Here is a 22,930-nt window from a genome sequence, read left to right as displayed (position 1 = left end):
AAACATGGATACACACACCCAGAGCAGCGAGCAGCCTTAGGGGTTAGGTGCCTTGCTCAAGGGCACCTCAGTCATTTCCCACCGGTTCTGGAATCGAACTAGCAACCTTTGGGTTACCAGTTCAACTCCCCAACCACTAGGCCATGACTGCCCCTATATATATATATAAAATGCATTGCAATAAAGAGAATTTAAGGGTAAATGTCATGGAATTAATGTAAAAAAGCAAAAAATCGTATTGATCCGAAATGGCCTTGATTTTTCTTTGCAAAATATTGATTGAAATAATTCAATGCAATACTCATAGACTGGAAAGTGTTGTGCAAATAAGTAATAATAAACATTTATTTAGTTTACACATAGGTATAAAAAAAAAAAAAACATCAAACCACAGTGAAAATAAATCTGGCAGGCATCAAGGGTACAACATGGTCCCACAACAAACTATTAAAGACTTATATTTAAAGTACTGTTAACCGTTAAAGGAGTATTTTGGGTTTATGTATTTGTATTTAATCTGCGCCAATGGGACAAATGGCAGCAACAAGACATTATTTATTATTATTTAATGGACCACGGTAGGTGCATTATGAAATAATCAGAAAATTACAAAGCAAAATACAGACAATAATGGATGGAAGTAACATAACTTACAACATAAAACCAGAAACACATAAAACATTGCTGGAATGTGGATTCTTCATGGATTTCTTCTCGGGTTTGCTCACAAGCTGTTGAGCTCTTGGAGCGTTTGATCCAGGACTTGATGCATCTCCAGGTTCTGCTGTTTTGACTCAGCCAGACTCTCTGAAATAAACCAGCATTACAAACCATGAATTTACTGGTTCCATATAAACATCACTGATCACTGCAAATATCTGTGCAATTTTTGTAAACAGATTTCATAACAAACCTGCTCCCTCCAGGCTTGAAACCAGTAAACTATCAACCACAGCTGGGTTACGGAAGTAAAATCCCAATGATTTTGACTCCACTAAGAAATTAAATTTTCATAACCCTTTTTAAATACAGTAATACAATGTGCTCTGAGATTTTTTAAGTGATATATGCGTCTGTAAGAGCCACAAGTGTCTATTAAACTATTTTAAATAAAATTTGTTATCATGGAAATGGAAACCAAGTATGTGACCAAGTCTTCTTGTCAACCTTAATATGTTGCATATATTTGAATATTTTGCAGTAAAACATTTGTATAAATATTTTGTTCTTACTAAATATTAGATAGCAGTACTACAGTATGCAATATTATATCTCAGCAAAAGAAAGTCAGCATTTCTCCTCATCTCAAGTCTGCTTCCTAATCCAGCTGTCTCATAAACCTTGAATACATTACAAATATATTACATTACGGATATACATCATGAATGTTGTTGGCTCTATGAATTGCTTTTGTTCCAGTATTGTAAGTCATTTTGGATAAAAGTGTCTATTAAATGCATAAATGTAAGCACTATGCTATGCTATATGCATATATATATATATATATATATATATATAAATTCAGCATTATGCTATACAAAATAGGATCATTCACATTTTTAATATGAAGTAATTATCAATTGTGTTGTATAAAAAAGTTGATAAGTGCTTCTATATTACGAAAAGAGCTACAAAGATGACTAAAAGGAGAAAGATTAAGACTAGACTTAGAGAAGCAGGAAATATGTTATATTCGTAAAAGCAAGAAATTGAAAACAAGTGGGAGTGTTCAAAGAGATGAAAATATTTATTACATTTTAGAGGAATAACCAAACTGCAAATATGTAAGGCACCAGGGTGAGCAGAGAAAGACAAACAGAGGCACAGCCAATCAGAAAGCCACAGGGTAATTTATGCAGAGCAGCAATGCTTGATTGAACGAGAAGGCTGTCAATCACAGTTCTGATTTAGCAATAAGTCTTTGATGCACGTTACATCCAGTAACATCTAGGCACTCATGATATTCAGCTCGAGCACTGCTGACACATAAACCTTCTATAATGAGGTCATATCATTGAGGGCAAGATCCAGCTCTTCACTAATGGCCTTGTAATTCTGCTTCTGAGCATAGAGTTCATCTGGAGGTCAAAGGTCAAGAGCAGAAAGGAGAGGCGTTTCGGCAGAGGATGGAGGAAGCGGGAAACAGGAACAGGAAAGAAAAGGAGGAAAAGAAAGGAAACAGTCAGTTCAACAGGTTCGAGAGGACGAGACACAGCACATCAAGTCTTTGGGCAAAATCTTGGGCTGCGTCCAAAATCACATACTCGTTGTCATGTTGTCATTATCATGTGACCTACCAGCCATTCATAAATCCTCTCCCGTGGCCTCATGGGATAGTAAAGTGTCCATCATATGCACACTTCAGAATCTCACTGGAAGAATCAGGTCATTCGGGCTCTTTTACTCTTTTATGAGTACTGTGAAATCGGACATACTCCTTTTGTCACATACTATCTTTCGCCTTCTATATTTTAGGGAAGTATGCGATTTCAGATGCAGCCTTGATTTTGTTTTCAGGCTCTACTAGAACAGGTTTTCATGCTTGAATGTTGATTATTTTCCTAATATTCTGCATTGTTGCAGCCCCTCTCCTCCCAGTCTGTCAGTAACGCTCTGTTTAGTTCCTGTCTCTATGAAGCCCCTCCTTCTGAAAAGCACACTGTGCTCTGATTGGTCGGCTGGAGTAGTGTGTTGTGATTGGTCAAGTGATTCGAGCGTGTTTGGGAAATGCCCCGCCCCTTTTCATAACCGTCAGTTTCAACACACTACTAACTAACTCAACCAGGCCCCGCCCCTTTATTCTGCGTATGCCTTGGGCGTTTGCTTCTTCATTTATTACAGTTGTGCTTTATACAGTGTAGATTGTTTCAAAGCAACTTCATCAAATATGAGAACAATTCAATTTCAGCTGTTAACAGCTCTACAGAAAATGTTGCAAAGTTCATTAAATCTAAAACAAATTCAATTTAGCTAAATAGCAGTTCTACAGAAGATATTGTATATTGTACAATAGTGTCATTCTCCAGCTGTTTGATAATGTAGTCAAGCCAAAGGCTAACCATATCAGCTACGGTTATTTGTCTGACGTAGTGAGCGATATATAAAAAGCATTCTGATCATTCTGATACATTGACTCGTAGACGAGCCTGTATAACTCGTTCTTCAACTTCTTCCGAATCAGTTTCGGTTCAAACACATATGGCTTAATTAAACCATTTTGCCTTCGTGCAGCGTTTACTACAGTAAAGTTGAGCAACTGGATCTCTGAGCTGGTGTGAGTGGGTGGAGGCGGGGCTAATTTGCATATTCATGTTTCCACATATACTAAATGAAGCAAGAGTGCGGAATAACATTCAAGCTATTTTAAGGTATATGAAGACATTAAATTTAAACACGTTTAAATGTGTCATTTTGGAGTTTTAAGGGATACAATTATTGACTACATGGGGACTTTATCCCTTAAAACTCATCGTTAATCACCAAAATGATACATTTAAACGTTTACAGGTCAAATAACAATAACATGCTAGCACTATTACCGCTCTTCTTTCTTTCACTACAATGAACAGACTAATAAAGCTTGACTAGCTCCGGCACACAGTCAAATGGGACAAAGGTTAGATTCCAGCTGACGGTATTCGTGACGTCATTAGTGAGGGAGGAACTGTTAATCACCGCTGGAGAACCGGGAAGCGGGAACTTACCCTCAAGGTCATCGATGGCCTTTTCCAGTTTAGCCACCGACCTCTCAGCAAACTCTGCACGAGTCTCGACCTGAGGGGAAAAACACAGAGGGAAACATTGAGTGAAACGTCGGAGAATGGCCATGAAATATACTCTACACAAAATGCAAATGCATGTGTGTGTCCATTAAACATTTCATTTATCTAATAATGACACATCTGGTTTAATGCAAGGAAACTCAATCGCCCCCTAGTTCAGTATAATGAGATTGCATGCTTGCTATTGGTTGGCCATGGATCGGCATCTGCATTGTGTACTTGTGTAAAGCATGCAATAAGATGAAAGACTTGCATGCAAAACTATTAGAATAAACAGTTGTTTTAGGTTAAACTTTCCCACCTCTTTCAGTTTATCAGTGAGAACTTTGATCTCATCTTCATACTTGTCCTCTTTCTCCGAATACTACAGAGAGGAAACAAACAAAAGGTTATTTAGACTCTCGGTTCTCAACTTCGCTTTAAAACTCAGATTTCACAGTGTTTTGTTATGAGTAAGAAAATGCTTATTTAAGTTACATTACATAAACATGCTTTTCTTTTAGTCAGCATTCTAGAGTTCTAATGTGTTCCAGGAATATGCATTTCATATGTGTTTGTATTTAGGTCATGGTCACTTTAAGATCGCGCTGTGCTAACTGTCCTATTACGCGATCCGTAGTTGGGAAGTAAATACTCACGCACTTCATGCGCGTTTCAGCGGTTTGCTCGAGTTGGTTATTTTCATGGCGCTTCATTCGCATCTGTCTACTTCTCATGTCTGACATAGCATCGTCGGTATGTATACTTTGTTTTGTGAGATTATTCTGGAAGTATTATTCGTTATTTTTGTCAATAATTGTAAGTTTGTAGAGTGTAATCTGCCGATGGTTTTGAACTCACTTCGGCTATGCATATGCTAGCTCTCTCGTGTTCATTTGTTACGAGCTGCTCGGTAAAAGTGCTATAATTACCAGAATGTAGTTCACATGTATTTCTTTATTAGTGTTAAAATGAGTACAAACAAAATGCAACAGTAATTGTGCAAATTAGCCTTTATTCATGTGTAATTTGTCATTGCTCTTTTGTGTGTTGCAGTTTCACTATTTTCCTTAACTCCAATAAACCTGTGGAACTAAGAATTAATCTTCAGAGTCTTGGTGTGGGGAAAAAGTTTAGCTGGCCGTCAGGGTATTAAGTTAACATATCGAGGACGGCATAGTGAAACGACGCCTATCAAGCAATTGAGATAAAGCAGAGCAAGTTGCAAACTAGCCGACATGTCGTCGTCACACGCATCCAGTGGACGATCAACGGACCATACTCTACAGTCAAGTGCTACTGGAGCAGCGCGCGCCACAGAGCTACAGGCTACAGAGGAGAGTTTGCATGAAAATACAGCAGCACAGGAGAACCCATACAGTGCATCGTTAAGGACACGCTCGCAAGTATGTTGTTCAGTGAGATCCAGTTCATCGTCAGCGGGGTCTGCAGCAGTCAGAGCAAGAGCGAGAGCCGAAGCAGCAAAGGCACGCCTATGCTATGCTGAAGAGGAAGCTAATCTGAGGCTACAACAAGCTAAGTTGGAAGTGTCTATAGAAATGCTAAAGCATAAAAAAGAGGCTGCAGCAGCCATTGCCGAAGCAGAGGCACTTGAAGCTGCTGCTGATGTAAAGAGCGAGAAACATAGTTGTGACCTGAACAAAGACTCTGTTCCTTTAGAAGCCTCTCAACGCACAAGGCAGTATGTGCTTGATCAACTAAAAGAAAGGCATTCAGATCTTAAGTCATGTGATAACGGTGACACACAAGCAAAGACAGCGCCGGTCCTTAACCACAACGTGTCACCTCCACTACTTAAACCTGAAGCCAGTCCCTTCTATCCGCATCAGAACAATACTGCTCCACATCGTCTCATCTCACAGCAGCCTTACATCAGCACATATGAGGGCAGCCACGAGCCATTCAACAGGACGCCTGGAGATGTTCGTCTACCTCACATCAAGTCCAGCAGTGAGCATGCTTCTCTTTTACACCACTTCAGAGCACAAAATCACCACACCCAGCCTCCTCCCGCACACCATGCCATACCGCCAGACTACAATGATGGCAGCTCATACATAAAGGAGGGCGGCTCACACATAAATGACTTTGTCAGGTATCTAGCCCGCCGTGAGCTTGTGGCTACAGGCTTGCTTCAATTCAATGACAAACCCCAAAACTACAGAGCATGGAAGCGTTCCTTTTTGACTGCCATCAGAGGCCTTATCCTGGAACCGAGTGAGGAGATGGATCTTCTGCTAAAGTGGCTCGGGAAGGAGTCAGCAGAGCATATTGAGCAGATAAGAGCAATACACATCAAACGGCCAGAAGCAGGACTGGCCATGGCATGGGAAAGGCTCGAGCAAACATATGGCTCAGCTGAAGCAATAGAAAATGCTCTGTTCAAACGCATTGACAGCTTTCCGAAAATAGTAAATCGAGATGGACCTAAGCTGACAAAGCTGGGTGATATGCTAATGGAACTGCAGGCCGCTAAGGCTGAAGGAGACTTACCAGGCCTGGCTTTCCTGGACACGTCGAGAGGCGTCAACCCAATTGTACAGAAACTCCCGCCTCGTCTCCAGGACAAGTGGGTGATAGCTGGTGCAGCCTACAAGCGTCAAAACCATGTGAGCTATCCTCCCTTTGGCTTCTTTGTTGATTTTGTCAGCGAGCAGGCTCGCATCGCAAATGACCCAAGCTTCAGCCTCATCAGCAACACAGACATGGCCCCCAGGACAGAGAAGACAGCGTGGAAGCCCAACAGACAGCGGGAAGTCTCCGTCCACAAGACAGAGGTGTCACCCAGAGCCACATCTGACACGGGTGAGCCTCCAACAAAATCCGACGAAGGCGACAAACTGTGTCTGTTGCATAAAAAGCCACACCCTCTCCGTAAGTGCCGGGCATTTAGAGAGAAGCCCATTGACGAGCGCAAAACACTCCTCAAAGAGAACAATGTGTGCTTTAAATGTCTTTCTTCCTCGTCTCACATAGCTAAGAACTGCAAAGTCAATGTCCAGTGTTTTGAATGTAAGAGCGACAGGCACAACACAGCGCTTCACCCTGGACCTGCACCCTGGCAGCAGAAGGCTGGCCCTACTGCTGAGCACGGCGGGGAGGAGGATGAAGCTTCACCGCAGTCTCAGGTCACCAACAAATGCACGAAAGTCTGCGGAGGGGAACTCACAGACCGCTCCTGCTCGAAAATATGCCTCGTCAAAGTGTTCCCAGTCGGCCACAGAGAAAAAGCCGTGAAACTGTATGCGATCATGGACGAGCAGAGCAACAGGTCACTGGTGCGCTCACAGTTCTTCGACATGTTCAACGACCAAAGTCCAAGCGCTCCTTACACACTGAGAACATGTGCCGGAGTGAAGCCATCAGCAGGCAGAAGGGCCAGTGGCTATGAAGTGGAGTCTCTGGATGGAGCTGTTCGCATCCCGTTGCCAAGCCTCATAGAATGCAATGACATACCGAACAACAGAGAGGAGATTCCAACCCCCGAAGTAGCTCTTCATCATGCTCATCTAAGGTCAGTGGCACACCTCATCCCAAACATTGACTCGCAAGCCCCCATTATGCTTCTCTTAGGACGAGATATTATCAGAGTGCATAAAGTCCGCAAACAGGTGAATGGCCCTCACAACCTGCCTTACGCACAGAAGTTAGACCTGGGGTGGGTCATTGTTGGAAATGTGTGCCTAGGTAATGTTCACAGGCCACTGACAATTAGCACGTTCCACACGAACACCACAGAGCTGCAACGGCCCACTCTCTTTGACGCGTGCCCCAACGTGTTCCATGTGAAGGAGAGGTTCAGTGACACCCAGGCCACCAGTGAGCCTCCAGCGTATCCTGAGGATCAGCCTATCTGTGAAACCGACCACCTTGGATGCACAGTGTTCAGGAGGACCAGGGATGACAACCAGGTGGCTCCCTCCATTCAAGATACAACGTTCATGGAGATAATGGATGAAGGACTACAAAAAGACTCAAATAATAGTTGGGTGGCGCCATTACCCTTCAAGAGCCCACGTCCACGGCTCCCAGACAACAGGCCACAGGCGCTGAGGCGTCTCATGTCTCTCAAGCGTAACTTTGAGAAAAAGCCTGAGATGAGAGACCACTTTCTCGCCTTCATGGGCAACATGTTTCGGAACGGTCATGCAGAGTTAGCCCCCCCTCTCAGTCCGGATGAAGAAAGGTGGTACTTACCAACGTTCGGGGTGTATCATCCAAAAAAACCTAAGAAAATCCGTGTGGTATTCGATTCCAGTGCCCAATACAACGGCGTGTCACTCAACAACGTGCTGTTAACGGGTCCTGACCTGAATAACACACTACTGGGAGTGCTGATTCGGTTCAGAAGAGAGGCCATCGCCGTCACAGCCGACATAGAACAGATGTTCTATTGCTTCCGGGTAAGAGAGAAAGACCGTGACTTCTTACGCTTTCTCTGGTTCCAGGACAATGACCTCTCCAAAGCCATCGTGGATTACAGGATGAACGTCCACGTCTTCGGAAACAGCCCTTCACCTGCAGTGGCTATTCACGGTCTACACAAGTCTGTTCAAGGCAACGAGTTCCACGTCGACCCAGATGTGCAGCACTTTGTGTTGCATGACTTCTATGTCGATGATGGGTTGAAGTCCCTGCCTACAGTTCAAGCTGCTATCAGCCTGTTAAAAAGGACACAGGATGTGCTCTCCAAGTCGAATCTGAGACTTCACAAGATTGCAGCGAACAACAAAGAAGTCATGGACGCCTTTCCATCCAGTGACCACGCGAGTGACCTCAAAGACCTTGACCTCGACACAGACGTGCTGCCGTTGCAGCGCAGCCTCGGACTTGACTGGAATCTCAAGACAGACTGTTTCCTTTTTAACGTCTCCAGTGAGACCAAGCCCTACACCCGGCGGGGTGTTTTATCCACAATCAATAGCCTATACGACCCACTTGGATTCGTTGCGCCCGTCACAATCCAAGGCAAGGCTATCCTGCGAGAGCTCACGGTGGAGAACGGTGACTGGGACGCGCCCTTACCTCCAGCCATGGAAAATGCCTGGACGTCATGGAGAGCCTCTTTGTCCGAGCTCGCTAAGCTTTTCATCCCAAGGCGCTACACAGAAACCTCACCGTCAGCAGCGGTAAGAAGAGAACTGTGTGTGTTCTGTGATGCGTCAGTCAAAGCTATTGGTGCTGTGTGCTACCTGAAAGTGACAGACAGTAATGGCAACAACCAGATTGGATTTGTAATGGGCAAAGCCAAGCTGGCCCCCTGCCCTGAACACACAGTGCCAAGACTCGAACTCTGCGCAGCAGTGCTTGCTGTTGAGTTAGCAGACCTGGTCTCAGCAGAACTAGACCTACAGCTTGATGCCATAACCTACTACTCAGACAGTAAAGTAGTCTTGGGCTATATTTGCAATGAGACCAGGCGCTTTTATGTCTATGTCAGCAACCGGGTGTTACGCATCCGAAGATCCTGCCGACCAGACCAGTGGCGCTACGTGCCAACAGACATGAACCCTGCAGATCACGCAACGCGTTCCGTCCCTGCTGGCCAACTGAAACACACCAACTGGCTGAGTGGGCCTGAATTTCTCTCCAAGCCAGAGCCCAGCATTTCTGCAAGCACTTATGACCTTGTTGACCCAAGCACAGACCCAGACATCCGCCCTCTGGTGTCCGCCTTAAGCACTACAGCCTCAAACAAGCAACTGGATTCACAACGCTTTGCTAAGTTCTCTACCTGGAAGTCATTAACTCGTGCAGTCACTCGCCTCGTTCACATAGCCTGTCATTTCAAGGCAGCTCACAGAGAGAACAGAGCATGCAAGGGCTGGCATTACTGCAAAGCTGAATTCTCAGTTGAGGAATCAGAGAAAGCGTCAGCTGTAATTATCCAAGCACTTCAACAGGAAGTCTACAGCCAAGAGATGAAGTGCATTCTAAAACAGGAAAGGATGCCGAAAACAAGCCCTCTCAGAAATCTGGACTTGTTCATTGACACACACGGCCTTCTCAGAGTTGGAGGCCGTCTTCATCATTCAAGTCTCGATCAGAGTGAAAAGACTCCCCTAATTATTCCTGGCCAGCATCACATCGCCACTTTGCTCATCAGACACCACCACGAGCAAATTCATCATCAAGGGCGTCACTTTACTGAGGGGGCGGTCCGTTCAGCTGGCTTTTGGATAGTCGGAGGGAAGAAAAGAGTAAGCAGCATCATCCACCAATGCGTAACATGCAGAAGGCTCAGAGCTCCACTCAGCACCCAGAAAATGGCTAACCTGCCAGCCGATCGTCTCTCAACAGATCCTCCGTTCTCCAGCGTAGGTCTTGATGTGTTCGGCCCATGGAACGTCTCCTCACGCAAGACCAGAGGCGGCTTCGCTCAAAGTAAAAGGTGGGCAGTGATCTTTACGTGCATGAGCATAAGAGCTGTGCACATTGAAGTCATAGAATCCCTCGACACCTCTAGCTTCATCAATGCGCTACGGCGCTTCCTTTCAATACGTGGACCGGTCAAATACATTCGTTCCGACCGTGGCACAAACTTCATTGGTGCCTGTAAGGAACTGAAGATAGCCTCAAACATTGACAGCACTGCTGTAAAGACTTACCTCTCAGACAAGGGTTGCATCTGGTCCTTTAATCCCCCACATGCATCCCATTGGGGTGGATCATGGGAGAGAATGATAGGGCTGGCTAGGAGGATTCTGGACGCAATGTTCCTCCAGCTGAAAGACAAGCTCACCCACGAAGTGCTGGTGACTTTCATGGCAGAAGTTGCAGCGATCATCAACGCCAGGCCACTTGTTCCAGTGACTATGGACCCTGATGACTCGTTCATACTTACACCAGCTGCTCTTCTCACACAAAAGACGAACGTTGTGCCTGCTCCTGCTGGTGAGTTTGGAGTTGCAGACCTCTACAAGTCCCAGTGGCGGCAGGTTCAGCACCTGTCCAACACCTTCTGGGACCGCTGGAGGAAACAATTCCTCCCAACACTGCAGGCCCGCAAAAAATGGCAGTCCACTCAGCCAAACATTCAGTCTGGAAGCGTTGTTCTCCTTAAGAACATCCAAGCACCTAGGAATGAATGGCCTCTTGGACTGATTACAAAGGCCTTCCCTAGCAAAGATGGGAAAGTGCGCCAGGTTGAGGTGAAGATCATCAAACCAGGCGGGACTAGCCTCTTTCTCAGGCCAGTCAATGAAATAGTTCTCCTTCTACCTCCAGAGGCACAGTAAATGGACTGTTTAGGGAATGGACTGTTTAAAAAAAAAAAAAAAAGGACTGTGCATGGACTGTGGGGTGACGTGTATCCACGTCAGGCGGGGAGTGTTTTGTTATGAGTAAGAAAATGCTTATTTAAGTTACATTACATAAACATGCTTTTCTTTTAGTCAGCATTCTAGAGTTCTAATGTGTTCCAGGAATATGCATTTCATATGTGTTTGTATTTAGGTCATGGTCACTTTAAGATCGCGCTGTGCTAACTGTCCTATTACGCGATCCGTAGTTGGGAAGTAAATACTCACGCACTTCATGCGCGTTTCAGCGGTTTGCTCGAGTTGGTTATTTTCATGGCGCTTCATTCGCATCTGTCTACTTCTCATGTCTGACATAGCATCGTCGGTATGTATACTTTGTTTTGTGAGATTATTCTGGAAGTATTATTCGTTATTTTTGTCAATAATTGTAAGTTTGTAGAGTGTAATCTGCCGATGGTTTTGAACTCACTTCGGCTATGCATATGCTAGCTCTCTCGTGTTCATTTGTTACGAGCTGCTCGGTAAAAGTGCTATAATTACCAGAATGTAGTTCACATGTATTTCTTTATTAGTGTTAAAATGAGTACAAACAAAATGCAACAGTAATTGTGCAAATTAGCCTTTATTCATGTGTAATTTGTCATTGCTCTTTTGTGTGTTGCAGTTTCACTATTTTCCTTAACTCCAATAAACCTGTGGAACTAAGAATTAATCTTCAGAGTCTTGGTGTGGGGAAAAAGTTTAGCTGGCCGTCAGGGTATTAAGTTAACATATCGAGGACGGCATACACAGTAGCAACATAATACCAGAATTGTTCATTGTGCAAAAGTAAATTGAATTTTCAAGAAATAAATATTACAAAAATATATATATTTTTTTTTATATAATTTATTTATAAACTTTTTCAAAGCATTAACAGGAAGCTTCATACAATTAAAGTTATAGCTTTTTCCCCCATTATAACCCTTTCCGCCGAAATAATTAACCATACATTACATAAAGGTTAAGACAACAATAGTAATAATAATAACAATTTAAATTTAAATTAAAAATAAAAAAATTATATATATATATATATATATATATATATATATATATATATATATATATATATATATATATATATATATACACATACATAGCCAATAATACAATTTTCTGACATATTCATGGTCCGTACATAATTATAAAACAAAACCCCAATTGGTGATCATATTTAACATTGATCAATAAGTGGGAGAGTCTTCATATTCTCAAAATATGTAATCATGGGTTGCCAAGTCTTATAAAAATTTTGGACAGATCCTTTCATTAAATATTTAATTTTCTCTAATTTTAAGTATGATACTAGATCACATAACCACATTGAGGCTTTAGACGGGCTTGTTGACTTCCACTCCAATAATATTCTTCTTCTCGCTAATAAGGACGCAAAAGCAATAACATTTTTACTTTGTCAATGATACTCCTAAATATTACAAATATTGTTGGCTCCCTGATGAATTGCTTTGTTCTGCTCTAGTAAGTCGCTTCGGATAAAAGCGTCTGCTAATACATAAATAATGTAAATGAAATGTATTGATATTATCATGAAATGCAAAGGCCCGACAATATATAAAAAATACTACTATGACATAAACTGAATATGAAAATTCACAATTTTGTAAATAAATAAACAATTTCACAAATGTGATTTAACAGCTTAACATTGAACAAACTCTGAGCTAAATATTGTTTTATTATTAGCCATAACACATAGTGGCGGATGAATTTATGCAGAGTTTGACTGGATGGACGTCAACATAAAAAAATTAGAGATAAATTTTATTTTCACTTTGAAAAGTTCATAAGCTTATTTATTTAACTGTCCTAATTATGCATGTTTAAATGTTTCGTTGTATTTAACTATCAACTTTACACAAGACTTTACACAGAAATCCGTTTTGCCCCGAGGAATTATGGGTCATAAGTCAGCTGACTTACCTTATCTGATTGAGCTTCTAAGGACCTGAGATTATTGGTTACATTTTTCAGTTCTTCCTCCAGATCTCCACCTTTACTGTAAAAAATAAATAAATAAATATAAAATATTTGTATTCTTCACCTTTTTACAGCTTGAATGGGAGTTCCTGACCAAGTATTTTAATAACATCAGGAGTTGTTTTCTGCTTATCAATATTGATCATTACATCATAATCCATTAACTTTCAAATATTTAATACGTTTTTCAACCAGCTTGGATCAGCAAGACACTATAAAAGCTTGTTTCTGCCACAGAATAAAAAGACGTATATCTCATTATTCTGTCTTTATTTCTCGCAATTCCACAAGTGTATATCTCGAAATTCAGATTTTACATCTAAACCGGGAATTTCAAGGACAAACCTCAGAATTGTGAGAAACCACCTTAAAGTGAACATAAAATCAAATTGGACTACTTCATGTTCCTGGTCTAATACTGCACAATTCATCAGTGCATGATATTCCAAAGAAAACATTTTTTGTCTTTATAATCTTTAATAAAAATGTCAGCTTGCAACTAAAATGGGTTTTGATCTCTGTTGCATGTTGACTTTAAGCTGGTTTTTCTAGCAGAGCACAGACCTGTACTGAATCTGATACAAGTTTAGGTAAGCAATTTCTGATTGGTTAAAGAAGACCTATTATGCCCTTTTACAAAGTCTTGATTTTGTTTTCTGGCTCTAGAACAGGTTTTCACGCTTGAATGTTCAAAAACACATTATTATTCACATATTCTCCATTGTTGCAGCTCGTCTCTTCCCAGTCTGTCAGTAACGCTCTGTTTAGTTCCTGTCTCTATGAAGCCCCTCCTTCTGAAAAGCATACTGTGCTCTGATTGGTCGGCTGGAGAAGTGTGTTGTGATTGGTCAATTGGTCAATAACCACCAGTTTCAACACACTACTGATTAACTCAACCAGGCCCCGCCCCTTTATTCTGTATATTAATTATTTAAATGAGGAATATTGTGACGTGTTCGTTCCCGGAAGAAACTCAAGACTACAATGGAGGCGTTTCAGGGAGTTCAGAAACAGAGACACTGATATAGAGAAGAACTCAGAGCTTTTTCATGCTCAAACAGCAACATTACACACTAAAGAAAGATGAACATGTAAAAAAGCACATTAGGTCCTCTTTAAAATCAGTTTACTGTGTTGAACTTTGTGGGTACTTACAGTTCTGCAATCTCTGCTCTCTCTTCTGCCCTTTCCAGTTCACCCTCCAAAATCACCAGCTTACGAGCGACCTGCAAACACACACACAAATGAATCTTTACAGAACCACTCCTGATTCAAATGATAAAGTATCTGTAAACTATACTATAAGTGTGTGTGCGCCTGACCTCCTCGTATTTGCGGTCGGCCTCCTCAGCGATGTGTTTGGCTTCTTTGAGCTGTATTTCCTGAATTTCCATTTTCTCCTCGTCTTTCATCGCACGGTTTTCAATCACCTTTATGCCTCTGGATGCAAAACACACACAGATAAACAGATCATACACATGTTTTGTTATGCATTTTATTGTGGGCCATTCTTAATGAACAATTTCACTCCCTAAATATTGCATGCATTTTTAGTGTGCAACTGATGTGTCATTGACATCCGATTATAGTTTTTGTTAATATTTTGATTTAGATTTAATTTTTTTATTTTCTGTTTTCAATTTTATTTCAGTTAAAATTGTAATAATTTTATTGTTTTTGTCTTTAAAAAAAATGGCTACATTGTTTTTATTATTTTTTATTTATTAGGTCTAGTTGATTTAATTTGAGTTATTTAAGTAGATTACGTTAAACTAAGCAGAAATAAAATAAGTTTATGTTGTTTTATAATTTTATTTTATTTCAGTAAATGTTTATATTGTTACAAATAACAATTTTATGCAAAGCAGAGAGGATTGCTAAACTCAAAAATCTAAAGTGAAATAAAGCTAACAAAAATTAAACAAACTTTGGTTACACTTTATTTTAAGGTGTCATTGTTACAGGGTAATTATATATTTAAGTACTGAGTATTATTCATTATTCATTATTAACATGTACTTACTATAGGGTTAGGGTAGGATTAGGGTTTGGTTGAGGGTTAGTTGCATGTAATTATGCATAATTTACTGTTATTACTATGGTAAGTACATGTAACATATGTAACAAAGACACTGTAAAATAAAGTGTTACCCAAACCTTTTAGCCATTAACTTATGCCAAGTGTTTTATCTTATTAACTGAGGTACCATTATGTTAAAGAGAAGACTGAACACAGAGGGAATGATGATAATAAGGTGGATATTATGACAATATTTGGTTCTGACCTGTGTCATTTTAGTATCATTGAAACCCTTGAGAACTGAACTAAGCTGGATGATGACATCTCTATTTTATGCAGAGCTGCTTTATAGATGATTTGAACTCATTCCATAATTGATTAACTTTACGCAGTTATTAAACCAAACTGAATCAACACTGAACTGATTTCAGCTAAACAAAGATCGTTTACTACAGCAGAAATTAATTATGTTCGCATCTCTGAATGATTATTTTCCTGTTTACCCATGTAAAGCTGTTGCAACAGTCTTTATTGTATAAAGCGATACAGAAATGATGTTGACTTGACCCTGTGTGCACAGATGCATGTGTGTGTGTGTGTGTAATTCTGACCTCTCGCTCTCATCCGCCGCCTTCTCTGCCTCCTCCAGTTTCTGAAGCGCAGTGGCCAGTCTCTCCTGAGCCCGGTCCAGTTCCTCTTCCACCAGCTGGATCCTGCGGTTCAGAGCGGCTACGTCACCCTCCGCCTGTGCACATACAGAGAAGCAGTGGTTAAAGATCCCCGTTATAATCGAAAGGAATAAGGGAGGATCAAAGATCCTTAAGGAACAAGTGGCACTCACTGCAGAGCCAAATGATCCTCCCATTATGACCAGAGAGGTGGAGCTGGGTGTAAAGCTCCACCCATTTTTACCAGAGAAGGGGAGCTGGGCATCAAGCTCCGCCCATTTTTACCAGAGAGGTGGAGCTGGACATCAAGCTCCGCCCATTTTTACCAGAGAAGGGGAGCTGGGCATCAAGCTCCGCCCTTTTTTTACCAGAGAGGTGGAGCTGGGCATCAAACTCCGCCCATTATGACCAGAGAGGTGGAGCTGGGCATCAAACTCCACCCATTTTACCAGAGAGGTGGAGCTGGGCATTAAACTCCGCCCATTTTTACCAGAGAGGGGGAGCTGGGCATCAAGCTCCGCCCATTATGACCAGAGAGGGGGAGCTGGACGTCAAGCTCCACCCAGTTTGACCAGAGAGTCGGAGTTGGACATCAAGCTCCGCCCTTTGTGACCAGAAATGGTAACTGGATGTCAAGCTCCACCCATTTTGACCAGAGAGGGGGAGCTGGATGTCAAGCTCCACACATTTTGACCAGAGAAGGGTAACTGGACGTCAAGCTCCACCCATTATGACCAGAGAGGGGTAACTGGACGTCAAGCTCCACCCATTTTGACCAGAGAGGGGTAACTGGACATCAGGCTCCACTCATTTTGACCAGAGAGGTGAAGCTAGGCATGTGAAAGCTTTCTACCCACAAAGAGTGGAAGCTCATTCTTTCAGTTTGACTCATCTGAATGAGAGTTTGTCGTCTGGCTCCTGCACAGATCACAGTGGGCCTCACGCCTCAAACACGCATGCATTATCATACCATTATGACTCCTTAAAAGTCACAAAGCAAAATGGCTACAAGAAAAATATCAAACGCTTTTGGTCTTCAATGCACAAATATCTTAAGTAATGGAATTAACAATTACATTACATTTCATTAAAGTATTTAATCCTATACTGTATAATATTTTATATATGAATTTATAATTATCAACATGATCAAAACTTTGCTGATAAACCTAATCTACTACATGCCGTCTGTTTAACATTGCTTTATATGTTGTAAACTACAGAGCTTTTATCATAAAGCTAAGCACTTAAATAGCATATATAGCAGATATAGAGTGATGACTGATATTTATATGCATTTTATGTAAGTATTCTGCTATACTGTTATAAGATCTCATTGGTTTACATTAGAAGCTATCAGAATACTATCCGATACTTTGGATAAAAGCGTCTGCCAAATGCATAAATGTAAATATCTTTGCTCATTTTGAGTCTCTGAATGAAACTGAAACTTTCTAGCTATTCTCACTATATGAGCCACAAAAGCCTGATGCATCAACATGCTAACTTTATTTTATATTTCCTTTTATATTTTATCAAAGAGTTCAATAAAGTGTTCCATTAAAAAAAAAAAAAGCATTTTTTTCTGATTATTATTCAGGGTTTACGGGGTTAACTCTGTCTCAGATGTTTCTCCTAGACACAAATGACTAAATTTTTGTCATATAGTAAGAGTTTAGAGCTATAAAATGATCATTTGAAACTGAGCTCAGAAGGAGGTTGGTCCACGAAACCATTCAAAAGTAAATCAACGAGTGCTGATGTTCCTGGAGAGCATAAATCTGTTCTATATCTGCTGGAGGTGAGGAACCAGATCATAAATCCTTTCAGTTCATTGCATCTGCTGAATGTATTTAGTAAGTGACAGCTCGTGCCTTTCCAAAAGCTGTATGGCTGAAAAGACATCTGAGTTTCAGAGCAAACTGCAACCAATCAGACAGGAAGTGAGGATGTAAAGAATGTTTGCTGCTGTATTCCATTCTTAGAAGAAAAGGTTCTAAATGGAACTTTAAAGAGTTCCATCAGGCACTTCATATATATAAAACCTTTTAGGGGTTCCCATCACGGCATCATGTTATGGGTTTAGTTTAATGTTTAAAACAGGTTTAAGTGAGCAGAAATGATGATGAGGTAACAGGTTTGATGTTTGATGTGGTAAACGGTGTGGAGTTTGTCAGATTCAGTCATGCACGACTTTTTTGAGCACAAAAAGTATTTCTCGTCACTTAATAAACTTAAGGTTGAGCCACTGTAGTCACTTGGACTATTTTAACAATGTCTTTACTAACTTTTCTGGGATGACAGATCTCGATCACATAGAAGCCTATGGAGGAGTGAGCCAGCTCTCAGATTTCATCAAAAATATCTTAATTTGTGTTCTGAAGATGAATGAAAGTCTTACGGGGTTGGAACAACATGAGGGTGAGTAATTACTGACAGAATTTTTATTTTTATGTGACTATCCCTTTAAAGTGGTTTTCCAAACCCTCCCTGAGAGACAGTATTTTGTGTGCAACATTCAACATAAGCTGATTTAAAACTCATCAAGTGAAAAGTATTTTAAATCACGCCAGAACTCCATTTCTGTATAGACACAAACCTTAAAGTCTTGACTACAAAAACACTGGTTGACTATAGTGTGGTCACATTATGGGGTAAGTTGTCACAATGGGAACCTGCTGTTTATTGGCACTGATTTGTACTAGCCATATTCAACAACTTATATAACAATATCTTCAGCAAAAGTAAAACAATTATAAAACACAAAACAATTGTCGTGACCAAAATAAACTAAAGACAAAATTTAAAACACGTGACATTTAGCCCTGCTGAGGGCTAAATAAATAAATAGGGCTTTCACAGTACATTTGAAAGCGCTAAATGCCTCATTCATTCATTCATTCATTCATTCATTCATTCATTCATTGCTTTGGGTAACATTTTACAGTGTCAGTTACATACATTACATGTATCTCCTATAGTAATAACATCAAATTATGCATAATTACAAGCATGCAACTAAACCTAAACCAAACCAAACCCTAATCCTAACCCTATAGTAAGTACATGTATAGTTACTTAATATTACTCAGTACTTAAATGTATAATTACAGTGTAACAAAGACACCTTAAAATAAAAGTTTACACTTTATTTTAAGGTGTCACTGTTAGTGTAATTACATTTAAGTACTGAGTAATATTAATTAACAACATGTAGCCTACTTACTATATGGGTTAGGGAAGGATTAGGGTTCGGTTGAAGGTTGCATGAAATTATGCATAATTTACTGTTCTTACTATACATGTAACGTATTATGTAACAATGACACTGTAAACTAAAGTGTTACCAAATAAAGTGTTACCTTGTTTTATTGTTTAAGTTTAGGATATAAATACCAAAAACTATTAAAAGACAGATTTTCACTGTACATTTATTTACACCACATTGTGACAACATGCCCCGCTATTGTGCCTAGCTAAACTGAATAATATTGACTGGAGTAAACAATGTGACAACTAGCCCCGGTCTCCCCCTAATGGAATTTCTGAGGATAAAATTCAAAAAATAGCATACTCCGATATAAACGACTGTACAATAAAACAAGCAATTGTGCAACCGGACCTGGCAAATTCACCAACACGTTCACTAAAGTGTGACAACTAGCCCCGGTCTCCGCTGTTTGTGTTCAGCGAGCACTGAAACGAGTGAAAAGCGTGAGACAGCAGCAGGAGAGAAAGAAAGAGGAGGAAAGATCATGGATTCCTCACTTTCTCTCGCAGGTCTCGTTCATTGTCCAGTTGCGTCTGCAGAAACTGCGCTCTGTCCTGCGCCTCGTCCGCCTGAAGCTGCAAACACTGGATCTTCCTCTTCACGGAGTCTAAAGACTTCACAGACATCTCCAAACCTTACACAACACCTGAGCGAAATGGCGAAATGAATCACTTCATAAGCAGAGAGCGCAGATGTGGATCCGCTGCTTAAAAAACTCGCAAACTTTCTATTGGCGCGCGCCGCTGCAAAATGAGGAATCCTGGAAAAAAGGGCAGGAATGCGCAAAAAAAAAAAAAAAAAAGAGTCCAATCCCAGGAAGAAGATGCGGGTTTCAGATGACATTTGGGGGGTGGTGTTCCTGTTTGACTTCTGCTACTATTATGTGCTGACTTCTGGACATATTTGGTGTTTCTAATGAATGACCACGTGTGATTGCATCAGGTAAAATCCTCAATGCACAGAAAATAAGCACTTTTCACACTATAGTTTAAATCATTCATTCATTAGCAATGTTAACAGAGGACACACATGCATCACAGGGGAATTCAGTCAGTTTTCTGAAACGTCATGCACATTTACAACACACTCTCAGATGACGTATTATATTGAGTTTAATAGGGTTATGTTGTGGAAATCCCAAAATATATGGAAATATAAACATTGGATACCCAATGATGGCCAATTTTTTTCACTAATTTTTCTATAGTATAAATTACAAACAATTACACCCCAAATGTGATTTTTAAAGCATTGTATTTAAAAAAACCATCAAAAAATAAGTTAAATAAATATTATACAACTAACATGCTTGGTGAGTCGGAAAATTGTTTTATTCCTTATATCCTAACAACAAAAAATAAAGTGACGCCCATGAGATGGGAAGCTATTCATCATCATATTTAAATCATGCATCTGTTATTATTTACAAGAATACACACAAATACATACGATTTTAAGTGGATGTGCACATGAGACACAGTTGTACATATAGCTCATATACATCTGCTCGGTCGCACACACACACACACACACACACACACACTGAGAAGGGCTCCATATGTTCTTCAGAACACATATCTTCATGAGGAGGTGTTGTTGTGATCATTGGCCCTCTTACAGGTTACGGATCAGACAAGAGCTAGGAAACACGTTATCACAGTCCAGATAGAAATAGTTCTATTGTCTGACTCAGTAAGATATATGATAACTGCATGAGCCACATTGAAACACATTTGTTAAATGTGATAAACACACACCTGTGACTGTGAGCGCACATTATATATCAATGCTCCATTGCTTCATTGTATGATAGTCAGACTAATGAATTGCATTACTTGCCAGAAGAATATTACTCCAATTATTATTAATATGCCATTATTTATTAAACCATGATGTGTTATGCATTACCCACTGTTTTATAAAAGCAAGCCAAGCTGATTTTACCACAGTTACTTACGGCCTTAATCAAACGTCAGTGTGAAGACAACAAGAGTGAGCGATAAATAAATTCTTTTTAAATGAGAATTCACTGTATGACGCTTTTGCAATAGCATTTGTGTTCCAATCAGTGAATTCCAGCATGTGTGGGAGTATTTTTGCAAATGGTTTAGTGAGCTGGAGACGACTGGAGGGTGTGTGTGTGTGTGTGTGTGTGTGTGTGTGTGTGTGTGCGTGTGTGTGTTTCTCCCCCCATGAGTTGGATTCATTAGATTCAAGGGCTGAAGGTTCATTGTTTGCTTTAGTTGAATTCCTCACATTCCTGCGCTGTGTGTGTGTGTGTGTGTGTGTGTGTGTGTGTGTGTGTGTGTGTGTGTGTGTGTGTAACTGTGAGTGAAAGGAAAGAAATGAAGTGAACTTCATGCTCTGCACAGACACTGTTGCCTTGTATAGAAATATAACACAAGTTAAGAGATTGTGCCACCATGATCTAATTTAGGAACGTCTGGATTGTTAAATCTAATTTGTCAATATAATGAAACAGAAACAAACTATTGGTATTTTTAGAGCTTGGGGTGAGTCCATTTTCAGAGAGTTTATCTATTATTTAAAAGAAATAGTTCAACAAAAAATAACAAGAATATCTAAAGCCTAGTGAGCCGCCTTGCTGTCTGCTGCAGAAGACAGCTCCTAACCCTCAATTACGATTAACGTGAAGAAACATTTGGGGTTAGTATGTTGTAACGCTTATCATGTCATATTCTAATAAGCATAAAAATACACACAAATATTAGATAAAATAGGACAACAACTTTTTTTATAAATGCTTTTGGCATTGAATATATATTTGAAAGAATATTTATACACTGTTTTGGTAACACTATATATGAAGCCTGTATTTATAATGCATTATAAGGGTATGCTTAATTACTGTTGTTACAATTATTCATGTGATGATACAACACATTAGAAGTTTGCTTATAATGCATTATGCATGCATTATAATGCATTATGAATACCCGTATGATGCATTATAAATGCAGGCTTTATCTAGTGTTATAATGCATACTCTTAAAAGTTATAACCACAAATAGGTAAGTATTATAATGTATTGTAACTGTTGTTATGATTATTTACCAGATGATACAACATATTATAATGTTGTCATAAGGCATTATGCATGTAATTTAATTAATTAATAATACAAACTTATAATGCATTATAAATACAGGCTTTATAGAAAGTGTTACCATGTTGTTGTTGTTGTTTGTTGTTGTTGTTGTCTTTAGTCACATTTAGCAGATTAGAGCTGGATGATAATATAGTTTACATTTATGATTCAAGCAATCAAGATTTATATATCACTTTATGTGAGTGTACTGTAGGCTGTATGCGGATAAAGAACATGCAAACTTTATATGAAGAGCCAGACGATAATTAAGTTTCATTTTGAAACAAAAGTTGCGACATCAGTTTATGCATTCCCAGGGTTTTCTGACTAAAAAAATGCATGCAATGCAATAAGTCGGTTTGGATGAAAGTGTCTACCAAATGCATAATGTAAATGTAAAAAAAATATATAGCACAGGAGTTATAATGAATGAAATGGTCTTTTCGAAGCTTGACGTGGTTTCCTTGTATGGATCAATTAAGAATGGAAAAAGAATGGGTTTATTATTTAAGAATTCTGCAGCACATTTTCTCCCAGTGCATTGGAAGAATGCAGCTCTGGGACGGTGGACGTCACGTCCAGACAGTTTTTTATAATGTTTCTCGGTTGTGCAGCTCTGGCTCTCATGCTTTGCGGTCTGGATTTTCTCCCTGTGGGTTTCAGAGGTGGCTCTCGCCCTAAATATCCATTTCCTCTGCATGTGAGCCCGGATTCCACAGTTAAAATATAAAAAAAGGCCGATGAGTTCAAGTAAGCCTTTGCTAGAAAATTGCACACT

General features: G+C 40.1%; 1 protein-coding gene across 4 annotated transcripts in view; it reads right to left on the bottom strand.

The window, feature by feature from the left end:
- Window positions 1-316: 316 nt before the first annotated feature.
- Window positions 317-22,930, bottom strand: part of tpm4b (tropomyosin 4b) — a 26,589-nt gene continuing 3,975 nt past the window's right edge. Inside the window, exons 1-8 of one of the 4 annotated variants that reach the window (XM_084121035.1) lie at window positions 19,541-19,961; window positions 15,716-15,849; window positions 14,407-14,524; window positions 14,240-14,310; window positions 13,028-13,103; window positions 4,084-4,146; window positions 3,705-3,774; window positions 317-807 (exon numbers count right to left, since the gene is read on the bottom strand). In XM_084121035.1, the coding sequence (XP_083977161.1) occupies window positions 725-807; window positions 3,705-3,774; window positions 4,084-4,146; window positions 13,028-13,103; window positions 14,240-14,310; window positions 14,407-14,524; window positions 15,716-15,849; window positions 19,541-19,669 (744 nt within the window). In that variant the 5' untranslated portion in view covers window positions 19,670-19,961 and the 3' untranslated portion in view covers window positions 317-724. Of the gene's footprint in view, window positions 808-1,728; window positions 2,079-3,704; window positions 3,775-4,083; window positions 4,147-13,027; window positions 13,104-14,239; window positions 14,311-14,406; window positions 14,525-15,715; window positions 15,850-19,540; window positions 19,962-22,930 lie in introns of those variants that run through there. The other 3 variants (XM_084121036.1, XM_084121033.1, XM_084121034.1) reach the window with 3 other exon arrangements.

The sequence above is a fragment of the Abramis brama genome (assembly GCF_963993115.1).
Source record: "Abramis brama genome assembly, chromosome: 7".
NCBI lineage: Eukaryota > Metazoa > Chordata > Actinopteri > Cypriniformes > Leuciscidae > Abramis > Abramis brama.
This window is presented reverse-complemented; position numbering and strand designations above follow the sequence as displayed.